This window comes from Telmatherina bonti, assembly GCF_933228915.1.
Source record: "Telmatherina bonti genome assembly, chromosome: 10".
NCBI lineage: Eukaryota > Metazoa > Chordata > Actinopteri > Atheriniformes > Telmatherinidae > Telmatherina > Telmatherina bonti.
The window spans coordinates 35,137,030-35,154,434 of NC_136628.1; the positions used below are offsets into that span (position 1 = coordinate 35,137,030).

The following is a 17,405-nucleotide window of genomic DNA, read 5'->3' on the forward strand; positions in this document are numbered from 1 at the left end:
GTTGAGGTAGGAAAAACATTTCTCAGCAATGTTTTTTGGATCTGCAGGAATTCCTTCCTACATTAGCTTGAGTGTCTGGAATGGGATTTCTGTCTGGCAGATGTATTTTGGCCTTGTTCTTCTAAAAACATCTGAGCTTCGAGACTCTGAACTCGCCTCAACAGGTCTTCTCTAGACCGTCTTCTCTGTACTTCTTTTTCTTCTAGAGACTTCTTCAGAGTGGACATTTTTTGTAGAAGCTCTGACTTTTCATCGTGCCATTGCTTCTCCTGATCTTTCAGTTCTTTCTCAGACTCCATTGCAGATCTTTCTATGGAGGATTTGGTATTTTTCTGCTCAAGCAGGAGATGGTTCTTGCACTGCTCCCACTGGTGTTTCTGCTTGTCTAGCTCTTCCTGTGTTTTCTCCAGAGCAGACTTTATTCTCGAGGTCTCCGCCACCTCCTGGGCGATGCAGGTCTCAGCTTTCGATGCCTTCATCTTCTCAGCAGCGAGAGCTGCTTCTAGCTGGATGACTCTTTTAGACTTGTCTTCATTTAGGTGATTTTTCTTCTTAAGCTCAGCGTACAGAATGGCCATCTCCTTCTCAGACACAGACTTATGAGATCTCATTTGCTGTTTTAGCTGCTCCACCTCCATCATGTGAGCCGTTTTCTCCTCGGTGGCATTTTGTTGTTGATCCTGGAGCTGAATCTGGCTCAGTTCAATTATGGCTTTGTTCGTTTCATGTTGCAGCTTTGATAAAGAAGTTTCAGCCGATTGTCTCTTCAGTCTTTCCTCGCAGAGTTCGGCCTCCATTTGCTGCACATGCTTAGACGCCAATGACTGCATGATGTTAGTTTTGTGGACCTGATAATGCAGGTCCTTCAGCTGATTCAGCAAGTCCTCATGTTGTTTCTGCAGTGCTGAGATCTTCTCGTCTTTGGCAGCCAAGGTCTGATGAAACTGGTGTTCAGAGATCATCAGTAAACCTGGACTGTGAGGGATATTTTGTTCATCAACATTGTTCATGTTGGTTGACAGCTGATTTGATGGGTTGTTGGCCTGCAGAAGCTTTAGAACTGGATGCAGCTCTGCAGCTGGTGGTGCTGGTAATGATGGGGTCAATTCAGGCTGTGCTTCTGTTGGTGGTTTCAGAACCACAGATTCTGAAGCGACCCTACAAGCGACGTCTGATCCTGGGTTTCCAGATGTTATTGGGAGATTTTCCAGGTTTTCAGACATTTTGCAGAGGTCTTTCGGAGTCCTGTCTATGTTATGTTTATGTGTTTGACTGACTGCCTGACGACAGGACTGATTTAAGTTTCTAGGCAGACAATCAGCAACTTCAGTCTCTGATGTGGGATGACTAGATTCTTCTTTACTTGGAACCAAAGGTTCTGAAAAGACTTCCACGGGTATATCTGATCCAAATATGATGGGAGTCTCCAGGTTTTCAGATTCCAGAAGACACTCATATATGGGTTCAATTGGTACCTCAAAGAAAGGTACCAAAGGTTTATGTCGTTCAACTTTCTTTTGTTGCTGGATTTTCTCTTGACATCCTTGTGTGCTTGTTTGCATAGAGGTAACGTGCAGTTCTTCAAAATCAAGATGTTTCTCGGCCTGTTCACAGACATTTTTTGTGTTTTCAAGGACTTCAGCTGGAACTTCTAATCCTGGGGCTTCAAATGTAATTTTCTGGGTATTCCCCAGGTTTTCAGGTTCCTTGCAAACATCAGTGATGGTTTCATCTCTCTGATGATTGTTGCTCTGATCTTCAGACTCTGTTGTCTGTAGAGTGTTCAACAACGTACCAGAGCAAGACTCGGGTTTGTCCGGCACATTTGATGGCTCTTTAACCAGCTTTGGTAACTGAGGAGATTCCTCAAGATTGTCCATTGATTCCAATTGTAGATCCCAGACAATCGCTGGTCTACTTTTCTTGCATTTCTTGCGCCGTTTTTTTATGCTTTGATGCTCTGTTCCAATCGGTTCCTCAATAAACTTGACTTCTTGTAAAACAGGTGTTTCATCCTCTAACGCTGGTTTGATGGCAGTCTGTACAGACTGTTCTGCAGCTGCTTGCTCAGAAGGGGTTGCTGCAGGTTCAGGAATCTGGTTTGCTGTTGACATATTGGAAATACTATCAGTTGCAGTTCCAGATAATTCTTGATCAGATTTTCTGACTGTAGGCTGTCCAGGTGAGACAGTCTCAGGACTGTCCAGCTCAGCCTTTGTGTTGTCTTGTCGTTGTCCGTCTATCTGATGTCGAGATTTTGGACTGTCTGCCTGATGATGGGATTGATTTGGGTTTTCTTGAGCAGGCAGAACATCAGCTACTTTAGTCTCAGATAAAAGATGACTAGAAGTCTCCTCAACCTGAACTTGTGTTGGTTTTTTAAGAACCAAAGGTTCTGTAATAAGTTCAAATGGAATTTCGGATCCTGGGCCTCCGAATGTTATCGGGGGGTTCAGGTTTCCAAATTTCACTGATGAAGTTTCCGTGAAGTTTGGTGTCTTAAGAGATGGAAACTCAAAGATTGGTACCAAAGGTTTAAGACTTCTATCTTTATTACCTTGTTTGGTTTTTTTCTGATCTCCTTTAAGTTGTCCTTTGATCTCATGGTGTTCCACAGACTTCCTCGGCTGGTTTGTGTTTGTAAGGACTTCAATTGGGATTTCTGAGCCTGGTCCTCCAAACGTTATTTTCTGGAGATTCTCCAGGTGTTCAGATTTATTGCAAACCTCTGTGTCATCTCCCTGAACCTCTTTTTTGGGATGTTCAGATCTTTTTTTGACACCCTGATGAAGGAGTGGGTTTGCATTTGCACAAAGTTCTGTGGGGATTTCGGATTCTGGGCCTCCGAATGTTACAGGGAGTTTCTTCAGATTTTTGGACTTTGAAGGATTCTCCAAAAAGCTTGATTGCAGATGAGACTCCTCTACAGCTTGAAGCGGCACCTCACGGGTAGGTACCAAAGGTGTATGTCTCTCTACTTCCTTGGACTGTTGGACTTTCCTTTGATCTCCAAATGTAATTTTCTGGAGATTGTCCATGTTTTGAGAGTCCTTGCAAACATCAGCCTTGGTGTTGCTTGTCTGACTCTCATGAGCTTCAGATGTTTTTGTTGGCAGAGTGGGAAATTCTTCGCTGTTCAATAAAATGCCAGATTTAAACTCACCTTTTTCCTGGAGAGTTGATTGACTGTTGGACAACTTTGGTAACTGAGGAAATTCCTCCAGATAGTCATCGTAGGTTTTGCCCATTGAGTCTAGGTGCAGATCCCAGACAGGCTCTGTAGATGAACACTTCTTTTTCTTGCGTGGTTTCTTTTGCTGTTTGTATCCACTTGCATTTGGTTCCTCGATGAAAAACTTGATGTCTTGTGCAACAGGTGCTTGATTTTCCAAAGGTGTTTCAGTGCGGGTTTGCACAAATGGTTCCACTGAGATCGGAGCGAGCACGTTGGATCCAGCTGCTTGCTCAGAAAAGGTTTCTCCAGGTTGGACAACACTTTCCGTCTCCATCTCAGTTGAATCTTGTTTAGCTTCTCCGATGGAAGGCTGTGCAAGTGAAACAGTCCCAGAGCTGTTTCCAAGAATCAGTCCAAATGTCATTTTCTGGACATTCCTGCGTTTCTTTGAAACTTTGCACATTTTAGCCTCAGTGTTGTCGTTTTTACTCTGGTGCCTTTTGTGTTCAGGTGAAATTTTCTCCAATGCGGGAAAGTTTTCAATACCAAATGAGAAACCAGAGTTGCTTTCACCTCCGTTTTGGAGATTTGATGGAATTTCTCCAACGTTTGGTGAGCTAGGAGACTCCTGGATACGTCGAACGTTCCAGACCGACTCCGGAGCTTTAGGTCTGATGACCGTCTCAGGTTGTCCATCGTGGACTTGATCTTTTCTATCTATCGCCATTGTCAAAACTAATTGATTTGCGTTTCCTTTCTCTAAAGACTGGAATCGGGATGCGTACTCAGAGGGGTTCTCAAAGTGTACTGACTTTATTACAAAAGCAGGTTATATAGGCACAGTGATGTCACAAATAATGTTACTGTCATCAAAGTAAACTAGGCTCCGCCCTAAAAGCTGATTACATCCTACAACTGTCGCTAGGTTACCACCCTTCAGATGATTCCATGAAAGAATTAAGACCTGTTGCATGTTGCCTGGCAACAGCTGCAACTCAAGTCTGCATGTAGCCAATTTTCTTATGAGGATTTTCTGTAGGAGTGCTACAGATCTTTTTTTTTTTTTTTTAAATCAACGTATAATCAATTGTCGATTTTTGGCCCTGGGTTTTTTTTTTGTTTTGTTTTTTTTGTTTTGTTTTTTAATGTAAAATTTCTCAACATTTTTATTCTTGTTTAACAAAACACCATGAGGACAAACCAAAAGAAAAATAAATTAAGAAATTATGAGTAACAGTAATTTGTAGAAACATCTCACAGCTCGCTCTCTTTCTCTAAGGTGGTCGTGTAGATCAGCATACCCATTGGTGTGACGGACATGGACCTGGTGCGCTTTATTAGTTTGGCTGACATTAACCAAGTGGCCTGAAGAGATGGAAGTAGTACTTAATTCTATTTAATTTATTGGTATTTGTTGTTTTGATGGTAAAACAAATAGGTAAGATGACATAATTTAGTCTTTTTTTTTGGGTATGTACTGTTTGGAGCTTATTTGTATTGAAGGTTTTTCAGGGTAATAACTATAAATACACTCCTGTGCTGGGCACTGAGGGGTTGTGGCTCGAGTATGTATATACTTTTGGAGGAATATTAATTGTAAAAGAAGAAAGTATTCATGCATGATGAACTGGAAGAAAAACAGTCTTGTGTATTCTTCTACCTTTTTTTGCATTGCGTTTGGTTAAACCTTGCACAACTTATTTTCCTAAATAAAAACACTGGCTTTATGTCTGAACAAATACACAACTTGCAAGATGAACTGAGGGGGTTGGGGTCAGGGTTTTAAGTCTGATGGACTCACCTGGGCCATGAAGTCCACGTTTGCACTCAGCACAGTCTTAAGCCTCTGGGCCTCTTTGAGGAGCTTGGCCATGGCTCGGTGGTTCTCCCTCACATCCTTCTTGGACTTCTTCTGCTCATTGAAAAGTTTGGCCAGGTGGTCCCGCAGTCGCAGGTCCATCTCAAAGCCTCCCAGCCCGCGGTCATACCTAGAACCAGACAGCGAGAAGCACACCTATTCCTGAGTGTTTCCATCAGCAGGCGGTCAGCTGCGCCACAATGATGCATCAACACGATAGCGTCTTTTCAAACTGTGGACTCACCCGACACCTCGGATCTGGAGCTGGGGCTGGGTGCCAGACTCCTTGGTTTTAACGGTTTGATAGGCGACGATGGTGGCGGTTGTGCTGCCTGAGCCCATATCATAAAACATGATATTCTGGAAAAGAACCGGTTCAGATTCAACTGTGCGTCAACGTAAAATGTGGCTCATTTACAGACAAGAAAAACATTTCAGGCTTGTAAGAAAAAACTAAAAACAACATACGGAAGGAAAACTTTACTTAAACTTGTTGGGTAATTTGTTGGATGCAAAAACGTAAATAAAAACAAAATTCATCAAATTGCAAAACCGTTTTTAAATGTTCAAACTAATGAACTTCATTGTTTTTAATGCAAATATACCAATTTTAAATTAAATGGCTGCAACACAAATACAAATTATTAAAAAAGGAAAAATCCACTCAAAGAAATTAAAAATAATAAGAACAATAAAAACAACAAGATAAACAAGGCTGATAAATATGGTCACCTTAGCTGTGTTGTCAATATCTTTCCTTCTAAAGACGCCGTAGTTCAAGGCCACAGCTGTGTTGTCGTTGATGAGCTGAAGGACCTTTAGACCTGCCATCTGTGCAGTGTGCAGGACTGCCCTACGCTCTGCCTGGTTGAAAAAGGCTGGAACGGTGATCACTGCATCTTTGATATGCTGTTCTGTGATTAGACAGATTCATTAGGATTTCAGAGGGAAAAAAATGGCGTTGATATCCAGCAAATTATAGATAAATGCGTCTCATTTTCAGGCTAACAGACCTGCAAAGTCCTGAGCCAGTCCACGTGAATAATTGAGCATCATCCCAAGGAGCTCCTCAGGTGTGTACTGCATTTCTCTGCCAGGACAGAAGATCAACATGTTTGTTAAGAATCATGTCAACAGCTGCTTAAAACAAGTAAAAAAAAAGACTGAAAAAAAAAAAAAAAAAAGTAGAGTTGTGCAACTGCACGACAGCAGAGTGGGAAATAAATAGGAGCAAAAGCCAAACATTACTCCAAAGCCTCGTTTCCACCTACAGGTGAATGTTGGAACACACTGGGACAGGTTCCCTTATATCCAGAAAAGCATCCCCAGACTTACATAAAAGTAATTAAAAGTAAAATAAAACGAGGAATGAGAAACATCACATGTTGATGTTCTTCCTCTGGGTACAAAAGACAATTGACATCATGTTTGTTTAATAAAATAAGAAGAAGGTGATTGGTTAGAAAAGGCCACATGACCCTTAACCTTCTGAGGACACGTTTTATACCTCTGAAAAAAAGCATGTGACTTTGGGAATTCAGGAATGTGGAAGCTAAAATTTCATTTCATGCTATTAAAACTTGCAGCTCCAGTTAGTTTACATGACTGCAAAGAAAAAAAACCAAACTATCCTGAAGTTTAATGTGTGAACATGTGATCTGTAGCTGGATAATCAGCCATAGAATCGACCGAATCTGGTTTCACATCAGAAATGAAAAAAAAAAAAAAAATTGAAGCTTTATTTAGTCCGCCTGCTTTCTGCCTGTAGAAACTCAACCCTTTAATCCTAGTAAACATCCAGACAAGATGTTTCTAGGACAACTCAGCTGTCAGACGATGATGAAAAAATGAAAGTATCAATAGATATAGCAGCATAAAGACCAAGAATAAGAAGAAAACAGGATTTATTACTAACAGTGGAGATAACCACAGCTCAATGGCGACCAAATCTCTCATCTACACGTAAGCCAAGATCGGTCACGGTCAGCTGCTATTTTTATTAATCGCTATCTAAGATAACGAGGTCCATTTCTCACGATAACGGGAACATTTATGAGATATCTGGAAGATTAAAATGGGTTAGAAGTGGTAACTGTGTTACAACAAGCACAAAATGACTCGTTAGCCGGTAAAATCCTTAAATTAGCCACATCGTTGTTTAAGCGGCACAATTCAAACCATGATATAGCCTGAAAATTACGGGATTAACAAGTAGTTTTTCTGGGAGGAACCTTCGTGGAGCCCCCCTTGTGTATGCGTGGTTCTTTTTCTACCATTCACATCCCAGTTGAAACGTTAATTTTTCTCTGAACGCGACAAATTTTTAAGAACTTGAACGTAAACTTGATCTGATTACATGAGGTCCTCTAACGGCCACCGCCTACATTTTCCCTGCAGCAACACAGACTTCACAATGTGTTACCCTCTGCTCTGACGTGGTGGGCGCAGGTGGAAGGGGAGAAGATGAGGATACACCACGTGCATTAGCAGCTTCGTACGGGAATATAAAAATCTATTGCAAGTTTTGTCTGCCTGCACTTAAAAAGTAAGTTATTACGTTTGCAATGGAGTGGAAACATCCATCCAGAGCATGTCTGCAAGTCGTCGCCTTCAGATCCGCTAGGAACGGGCAAACAGCCGAGCAACAGGCCAGCTGCTTAGTTACAGGTCTTTCCTTCTCACCTCTAATTTAAAACAGCTGAAATTAAATTAACTTTGAACAAGTTCATGAGAAGCAAATGTCCTCACAGAAACAAATCACACCCATCACAGAGGATCCAAATGTCTTATTTCACACTTTACATTCATTTTGTTCTTTTCAAGATCTCTAGCTGCTCCTGATTGGATGTTACCATCCATTTAGGCCAGGCATGGTCAACTCTAGTCCTCAGGGGTCAAAAGTCCTGCAAATGTTCTGAGTTTCCCTGCTGCAACACACCTGACTCACATCAATGGGTAATTAGCAGACTTCAGTAGAGTTTAAAGCTCTAGTAGGTAATGTTGCTCAGAGACATTTATGGGTGAAGTGGTTCCTCGTCCTGATAGTAGTCTGTACATTCTGTAATCATGAACAAGAAGAAATATAGTTAGACCCCTCAGTTTACTGTAAATCTTTAAAAACTCTGACCAATCCAAACATTCCGACCCAAAGGAAGTTGTTTATTTCTTATATTTCGTAAGCTTCTTCTCCCAGCTCCCCTCCTCCCCCTCCAGCAGCGCATACCTGATAGCCACACCCTGCATATAAACAGCGTGTTAGGATGAAAATACAAAGTAGTGAAGAAGAAACTCGGAAGGCAAACATGGCTGAGAAAATGCAGGAAGGATTTCCCGACCCGGCTCAGTTTATTTGCCTCCTCCCGCTAAACAGCCGAGAAAGAGAAAATCGTTGGTGGAAAAAGATGCTAACTAGAAAAACAAACCCTCCGCCAGGGTCTTTAAAAAGTTCCTGGATCCAAACAGTGATCCGGATCACAACCGAAATTAAATCAGTTCTTCCTTTTCACATTTCCAACAACTCCTGAAAATTTAATTTAAATCTGTCCATAACTTTTTGAGTTATCTTGAACACAAACAGATAAACGGCGATAAAAACATTACCTTCTCGGCGGAGGTAAGAAAAAAGCCTTGGAGCAAAACTACAGGGGGAGGAGCCAAGACAGGGTGCCACTTTCATATCTTGCTCCCCAACATGACCAACACCAGATTTAATGTCAAGATCTCCACATGTCTGCTAATTAAGCCTGATGTGAGTCAGGTGTGTTGCAGCAGGGAAACTCTGCAGCCCTTCAGGACCTAAGTTGCTCCTTCCCGATTGAAGCTCTCATATTAGTGGAAAGTCTGACAAGAAGTGGCTTCATCACCTTTTCCAGGTGGAAATAGAGGTCTCTTAGCAAATTAGTAGGGATACTGATCTTTTCTATCAGGTTATCAGGAGTTACTCGTTGTGGATTCACCACACAGAGACTGAATAAAAACTTTATTTTGGAAATAAAATCCTGGGAAATTCCCGTAGATCACAAGTTAGATCACAAGTAGATCATCCAAATAAATAAAATAATCCATTATAACATTTTTTGTCATTTTTATTGTCATTTCATTGATCTTTTTACTTTTCTTCTTGGGTATTCTAGCAGCAGAATTATGGTCTGGCTACTGGGTTGTTTTTTCCTCATTGAAATCCAGAAAAATTACATTTTTAATCTACAAAAATCAGCAATATCGAAGAATTGTTAGAATTGCAATTTAAATCGAATCGACTCCCAAAAAAAAATCAGAATTGAATCGGAACAAAAGCATATTGTCACAGCCCTTCAAGTTCCCCCACAAAGTTACACGCTAGGAGAACCTGTTCAAGAGTTTTAAGGGTTAAGGGGTCATGAAAAGGGACTTTTCATGACGATAAAATGTAAGAAAATAAAAGAGGAGACTCACTCTGAGCTTTTAAAGGAAACGGTTCCTCTCATGGCGTCCTCCTGGAGCTGATGCTCAGGAAAATGTTGTCGGTAGAGCTCCACCTGGAGGTTGTCGTGCTTTTTACCCAGGAGGCTTTGCAGGTGTCTGTAGACGGTTTTGGGGTTTTTCACGGACTGAAACGTAGAATATATGTGACCATTAACAGCATGCAACGACGATAATGAGTGCTGAAAAACAGCAGATGAAGATGGAAACCATGTCGTACCACGCCTAATGCACTTTCCCCAAAAAGTCTCTCGTTCTCCTTTAGACAGACGGCTATGGGCGTTTTCCTCCTCGACTCCCTGCAAAAACACAAAACACCAGTCATTTCCACTGGTTCAACATTCCTGGTGGAGTTAAATAAAACCTCACACTCACCTGTTCAGGACGATCTCCATCGGCACACCTGGTTTCACGATGGCAATTTTCATCCACTCGCTGCCGAGGTCAACAGACATGACCGCCACGGTCTCTGAAAACACAACGTTACATGAATCTGATGAGAAGCATCTGCGCGATGGCACAGCTGAATTATTAATGAAGTCCAGCGCTGGCTGGTAAAACTGAACCGCAGCCAGACATCCAGCCTGACGACTCTTAAGACACATTTAAACCAGGTTAATGCATGAAATCTGCACAGAAGCTTTTAATTATTTTAGCTATTTGTGTTGTATTTTATGCTTTTCACACCATCTGTAATGCTTTTAATGTGTCTTATAAAGCACTTTGAATCATCTTGTACATGAAAGGTGATGTACAAATAAACTTGCCTTGCCTGATCAACAATAAAAACTACAATTTACAGAAATCTGTCTGACGTTGATGAACTGTTACCTGTGTAAGGAAGCAACATGGCCAGAACGACGCAGCTGAGAGAAACCAGCAGCGAACTCCTGGTCTCCATGATGAGCTGTTGAACTGAACACATTAAACATCTATTAATAATCAATAACAAATATATGAGTGCAGTACTGTTTAAAACTGGAGATCCAACCAAAATGTCTTCATATTTCATTGAAGTATTATTCATAATAGTAACAATTATGATAGTTTTTAGAAGTTCCTTTCACGACCGCCAAAGACACTTCACAAAATTAAAAACAATTAAAGTAAAAGAATTTTTTTTTTTTAATTTAAAAAATAAAATAAATCACACAAAACATACAGGTAGAACATCAGATAAACAAGATCTGAAGGATGCATCTGGTCCTTCAGTGCTTTCAGCCTAAAAGACCATCTAGACCTGGTCTTTATGGATGGAAAAGAGTGTAAAAAAGGTTGAGGTGTGCAGCATGGCCCAAAAACTGGACTGAAAAGTCACTGGCAACAGGTCTGATGGAGGAACGAACCCTTCCCATAAAGCTCAACATAACTGAAGCATTGTGGGATCATCTGACCAGAGAGCAACACAAAAGGCCAAAACATCCAAAGAAGAGTCCTTTGGGAAGCCTGGAAAACTATTCCTGAAGACCACTTAAAAAAAGTCCAACAAGAAATCTTGTCTAAGAGGGTTCGGAGAATTTATCCGCTCAGACCAAATATTCACTTTCAGACTTATTAGTTACACAAACTCTGTTTCTGCCTCATATTTCTGTTTATATGCATTTTCTGGTATTAAATTAAGTCACTAGAGGTGGCTCAAGATTTCTGCACAGAACTGCTATCAGAACCTGTAATGAAATGGTCTCAGGTCCAGTTCTGCTCTTCCACCAGCTCTTTCTACTTTTATCTGGCTTTAAATTTACCCAGCTGTCCATTTAGAGAAGCTAAATCGATGTCTACAACCTCTTATGGATCTCAGAAGTTAAACTGACTTCATGTGAGGAACTGCCAGGCTTTGGTACGTGGCATTGCAGCAGTTAACACTAACCCTTTCAATCAGCTCTGATCTTTGATGCTTAATTGTGGAGGGTGAACGTGCATATAGTAGCCTGACCTCCAATCCAGAAACCAGGGAAACAATGAAGCAAACCTGCGTAGAAACTTCTGGCTCCACGTCAGACGATGAAGCAAAAGAGCTAAACACAAGCAAACCCTTCCCCTTGTCATCAACGCTGTTTTTTATGTGCTGTATTTTCCCCAAGAACAAGTCTTCTAGCTTCTAGAAAACCACCAGTATGAGCTGGTTGGACACAAAAAGATCTTCTAGCTTCTGGAAAACCACCAGTATGAGCTGGTTGGACATAAAAAGATCTTCTAGCTTCTGGAAAACCACCAGTATGAGCTGGTTGGACATAAAAAGATCTTCTAGCTTCTGGAAAACCACCAGTATGAGCTGGTTGGACATAAAAAGATCTTCTAGCTTCTGGAAAACCACCAGTATGAGCTGGTTGGACATAAAAAGATCTTCTAGCTTCTGGAAAACCACCAGTATGAGCTGGTTGGACATAAAAAGATCTTCTAGCTTCTGGAAAACCACCAGTATGAGCTGGTTGGACATAAAAAGATCTTCTAGCTTCTGGAAAACCACCAGTATGAGCTGGTTGGACATAAAAAGATCTTCTAGCTTCTGGAAAACCACCAGTAGGAGCTGGTTGGACATAAAAAGACCTTCTAGCTTCTGGAAAACCACCAGTGTGTGCTGGTTGGACATAAAAAGATCTTCTAGCTTCTGGAAAACCACCAGTATGAGCTGGTTGGACATAAAAAGATCTTCTAGCTTCTGGAAAACCACCAGTATGAGCTGGTTGGACATAAAAAGATCTTCTAGCTTCTGGAAAACCACCAGTATGAGCTGGTTGGACATAAAAAAGATCTTCTAGCTTCTAGAAAACCACCAGTAGGAGCTGGTTGGACATAAAAAGATCTTCTAGCTTCTGGAAAACCACCAGTGTGTGCTGGTTGGACATAAAAAGATCTTCTAGCTTCTGGAAAACCACCAGTATGTGCTGGTTGGACACAAAAAGATCTTCTAGCTTCTGGAAAACCACCAGTATGTGCTGGTTGGACACAAAAAGATCTTCTAGCTTCTAGAAAACCACCAGTAGGAGCTGGTTGGACATAAAAAAGATCTTCTAGCTTCTAGAAAACCACCAGTAGGAGCTGGTTGGACATAAAAAAGATCTTCTAGCTTCTAGAAAACCACCAGTAGGAGCTGGTTGGACATAAAAATATCTTCTAGCTTCTAGAAAACCACCAGTAGGAGCTGGTTGGACATTAAAAGAAGTTGCTGATGTGCAGCCGAGTTGGACTCTGTTCAGCATTAAACCAGTAAGTAAACCAGTAATTCAGGCAAAACGTGGCCATGTGGAGCCTCTCCTAAACAATTTATTCACCTTAAACAGATACCAGAAGTACATGCTGACCAGCTAGCTGCAGCCTGCCAAACATGAAGCATGAATGACACATGATGATCGTTGCAGCAGGAACTAACCTTTACTTCCTCCAGTCCGGACAAACGGAGCCGTTCAGAGACACGCTGCGCTTCTCCCTACAGGATGTGAGATAACTTTACCCAGAACCGCCTCGATTTACAGCCTCTGCGCTGCCAAACTCCGGGGTTTTACTGCTCCTTATCACCGGCTTGTTAGCGGTAGTTGGGCCCGGAACGCGGCGTCTCCTCATTGGATCCACCGGAGATGCTGCCACGAGAAAAAGCTGGTCATGCTGGCTGCAAGCAACCAAAGTACTTCCGGTTAGCCTTCAAGACAAAAGCACCACTTCCAAATATTCTATTCTATTCTATTCTATTCTATTCTATTCTATTCTATTCTATTCTATTCTATTCTATTCTACATTTAGCAGACGCTTTTAGCCAAAGCAGCTCATTCACAATGAGTGAGAACAACACAAGCAAGAAATCAAACAGTAGAGGACGTTGTAGGAAGGTGCTGGTGGACTGTCTGTTGGACGTAGGTCCTTCCATTAAGTGCTACAGGTTTTGTTTTGTTTTTTTTAATATATGACATATATGTATATATAATGACAAATGTCATTTTAATTTAGTTGAATATATGACAAACTAAATAACAATTTAAAATAATATTTCATGTAATCTGAACAGGAGGGAAAACATCACTACAGTTAATTTAAATCTTTTTTTTTTGTTTGTTTGTTTCTTCTGAATTGAAATTTTGTCAGCAATTATAGTAATTCAAGTAATAATATGCGGGGCTGCATGGTGGCGCAGTGGTTAGCACTGTGGCCTCACAGCAAGAAGGTCACTGGTTCAATCCTTGGCTGGTTTGGTCAGTGGCCTTTCTGTGTGGAGTTTACATGTTCTCCCCATGTATGCGTGGGTTCTCTCCAGGTACTCCAGCTTCCTCCCACCATCCAAAGACATGCATGATAGGTTAATTGGTCACTCTAAATTGCCCCTAGGAGTGAGTGTGAGCATGAGTGTGGTTGTTTGTCTCTCTGTGTCGCCCTGCGATGGACTGGCAAGCTGTCTAGGGTGTACCCTGCCTGTCACCCAAAGCCGGCTGGGATAGGCTCCAGCTTCCCCGCGACCCTGAATTGGAATAAGCAGTTCAGAAAATGAATGAATGAATGAAGTAATAATATGCATTAAAATGATTTTAAAAGACGTATAAAGTACATGAACTTAAAAATAAAAAATTGATATATTTAAGAAAGACAAAAATATGTAAATAAGGTGTAAATAATCTAAGATAATATTTCATGTCATTCGAAAAGGGAGAAAACATTACTACAGTTATTATTTTAATTCTATTGTCTTCTGGGTTACTTATTAATTGAAATATTGTCAGTAATTATAGTCATTCAAATAATAATATGCATTAAATAATTTTAAAAGACATACAAAATACATGAACTTAAAAAATAAATAAGTGATATGTTTAAGAAAGACAAAAATATGTCAATAATATGTAATATGAAAATAATCTATCTCAGTAATTAAATGTGCTATTTTATCTAAATATTTATTTATATCGTGATGTACTCAGGCACATTAAAACAAGGTGTAGAACCTATACTTTTAAAATATTGTTCAATAAACTTATGAAGTCAAAATCAGAGTCTCAAAAACTCATTCAGCTCTTCAGGTAAGTCTCAAAGTTTAATATCTGAAGTTTTTCTGCTCTGTTCTCGCCTCAAATTTATCAACTCTTTTGTTATGAAAGGTAAACCGTGTTACTTCCTGTATGTCCCTCCTGCTGGACTGAATCTTCTGCAACAGCCGGCAATGACCCCTACAACCCAGGACCCGCCCAGATTATTCCACGCACTGCTTCATGATTGGTCCACGCGAGGTAAAGCGCGCAAAAACTAGTTTTGGCTTTATCCAATTGGTCCACGTGCAGCTAGTGGGCGTACTAGTGATGACGACACTTCCAGGTAAACTCAGAACAAACCGCATGCACCCTCATAAATATAATTCAGCCGAGTTTTACATGCGACCTCACCGCTCAGTTGATTCTAATTTTAATGTTTTACTTGGAAAAAAAAAAAAAAAAAGAAAGAAAGAAACAGGACGCGTTCATGCCCTGAAATAAAAAAAAAACTTTATTTTATTTATTTTTAAAAAGGACTAAATGAGGCGTTGCCTTAAAAACTTAGATTGGTTTATTTTTTTACTTGAATTCTAAAAATACATGATAGGAAGTTCATGTACAGACACACACACACACACACATGTGTGATACATGTGTATCCATGCCATTTCAGTTCATTGGTTCTGGACTTGAACTGAACCAGAACTTGATCTCCTGTCGTTTGGGATCATTGTCCAGTTTCAGAAACCAGTTCCAACCCAGATTTAGCTATCATACAGATGGACTCCCATTTCATGTCAGAATACGTTGGTCTGCAGAGGAGTTCAGGGTCCACTCAATGGCGACAAGTTGTTCCACCTCCTGTGACAGCTAAACAAGCCTTAATGACCATCCTTCCACCACAGTGTTCATCCTAGGAGATATTTGTGCTGATATTGTTCTTTGTTTTCTTTTCACTTGTTCTATCCATCTTGTTACCCTCCCAAAGAAGCAAAACTTCTCAGTCTATTTTTACTGATACAAAAACAACTAGACAGATTTTCATGATGTATTTTCAGAGAACGGGTCTTGGAAGTGATCCGGATCAGCATCTTGATCCAGGAATATTGTGAAGGATTTTTTCTCCTTGCGAGGTCGACCATTTTCAGTATATTTGCATATAATTCCACAATACAAGGTGTGAAAATCCAGGAGAAGTTCCCAACAGGTTTTCCAAGATATCAAAGGTAGATGTGGATCCTGAATACATTCTGGATACTACCATCCAGAACAGGAACAACATTCTGGATACTACCATTCAGAACTGGAACAACATTCTGGATACTACCGTCCAGAACTGGAACAACATTCTGGATACTACCCTCCAGAACTGGAACAACATTCTGGATACTACCATTCAGAACAGGAACAACATTCTAGATAATACCATCCAGAACAGGAACAACATTCTGGATACTACCGTCCAGAACTGGAACAACATTCTGGATACTACCCTCCAGAACTGGAACAACATTCTGGATACTACCATTCAGAACAGGAACAATATTCTAGATACTACCATTCAGAACAGTAACAATATTCTAGATACTACCATTCAGAACTGGAACAACATTCTGGATACTACCATCCAGAACTGGAACAACATTCTGGATACTACCATTCAGAACAGGAACAACATTCTGGATACTACCGTCCAGAACTGGAACAACATTCTGGATACTACCGTCCAGAACAGGAACAACATTCTGGATACTACCATTCAGAACAGGAACAACATTCTGGATACTACCATTCAGAACTGGAACAAAATTCTGGATACTACCATTCAGAACAGGAACAACATTCTAGATAGTACCATCCAGAACAGGAACAACATTCTGGATACTACCATTCAGAACAGTAACAACATTCTAGATACTACCGTCCAGAACTGGAACAACATTCTGGATACTACCATTCAGAACAGTAACAACATTCTAGATACTACCATTCAGAACAGGAACAACATTCTGGATACTACCGTCCAGAACTGGAACAATATTCTAGATACTACCATTCAGAACAGTAACAATATTCTAGATACTACCATTCAGAACAGTAACAACATTCTAGATACTACCGTCCAGAACTGGAACAACATTCTGGATACTACCCTCCAGAACAGGAACAATATTCTAGATACTACCATTCAGAACAGTAACAATATTCTAGATACTACCGTCCAGAACTGGAACAACATTCTGGATACTACCATTCAGAACTGGAACAACATTCTAGATAGTACCATCCAGAACATGGACAATTTTTCATCACTGCAAGAGAACAAACATGCAACAAACTCCACAATGTAGCCCAGACACTGTTGATTCATCATCATTGTATCCCCGTAATCGTGTATCCATTTAAAATGATGTAGGACTGGTGAGCCGGCTGGAAATCACTGGATGGGTGGAAATGAACTGCTTGGTGGAGATTTGAGCTCTAACAGGGCTTTTCTAGTTTTAATTAAGTCACAAACTAAACATTTACCAGGCTGAATTCGGCCCGGACAGTCTGAGATGTAACTTTTGGGTTTGTAACAGTTTCTCTGAGCAGTTCTCGGTCTGAATTTGCAGGATGTCCACTCCTGGAAATATTGTTAGCAAGCTTGAATCTGTGAATAATCTTTCTGCATGTAGAATGAAGTCAAAGATTGTTTGTAAATTACCTGTTCATGCTTTCCAGACTGATGTGCAGCAACAGTTCTTCACTGATCACTGCTGATGTCTTTCCTCCTTGAAATCTTAACACTACAGTTCTGCAGCATAATGCTCTGCAGCATTCAAACAAATGTTTCACAGACACACAAAACGTTTACCTTTTTCACAATTTTAATCATCATGTATTCATCATTAAGTGTTTCACGGATCTTTTTATTCATTTCCGACAGAAAAACAACAATCTGGTGTTACTTCAGGGT

General features: G+C 40.6%; 1 protein-coding gene across 2 annotated transcripts in view; it reads right to left on the minus strand.

Annotated features, from left to right (window-relative positions):
• hyou1 (hypoxia up-regulated 1) overlaps positions 1-13,020 on the minus strand; it is a 29,205-nt gene extending 16,185 nt beyond the window's left edge. For both annotated transcript variants that reach the window (XM_079247854.1, XM_079247853.1), the window contains exons 1-9: positions 12,865-13,020; positions 10,326-10,409; positions 9,870-9,963; positions 9,715-9,793; positions 9,468-9,622; positions 6,047-6,123; positions 5,766-5,947; positions 5,278-5,393; positions 4,977-5,163 (exon numbers count right to left, since the gene is read on the minus strand). In XM_079247854.1, coding sequence (XP_079103980.1) covers positions 4,977-5,163; positions 5,278-5,393; positions 5,766-5,947; positions 6,047-6,123; positions 9,468-9,622; positions 9,715-9,793; positions 9,870-9,963; positions 10,326-10,395 — 960 coding nt within the window. In that variant the 5' untranslated portion in view covers positions 10,396-10,409; positions 12,865-13,020. The remainder of the gene's footprint in view (positions 1-4,976; positions 5,164-5,277; positions 5,394-5,765; positions 5,948-6,046; positions 6,124-9,467; positions 9,623-9,714; positions 9,794-9,869; positions 9,964-10,325; positions 10,410-12,864) is intronic.
• Positions 13,021-17,405: the final 4,385 nt, after the last annotated feature.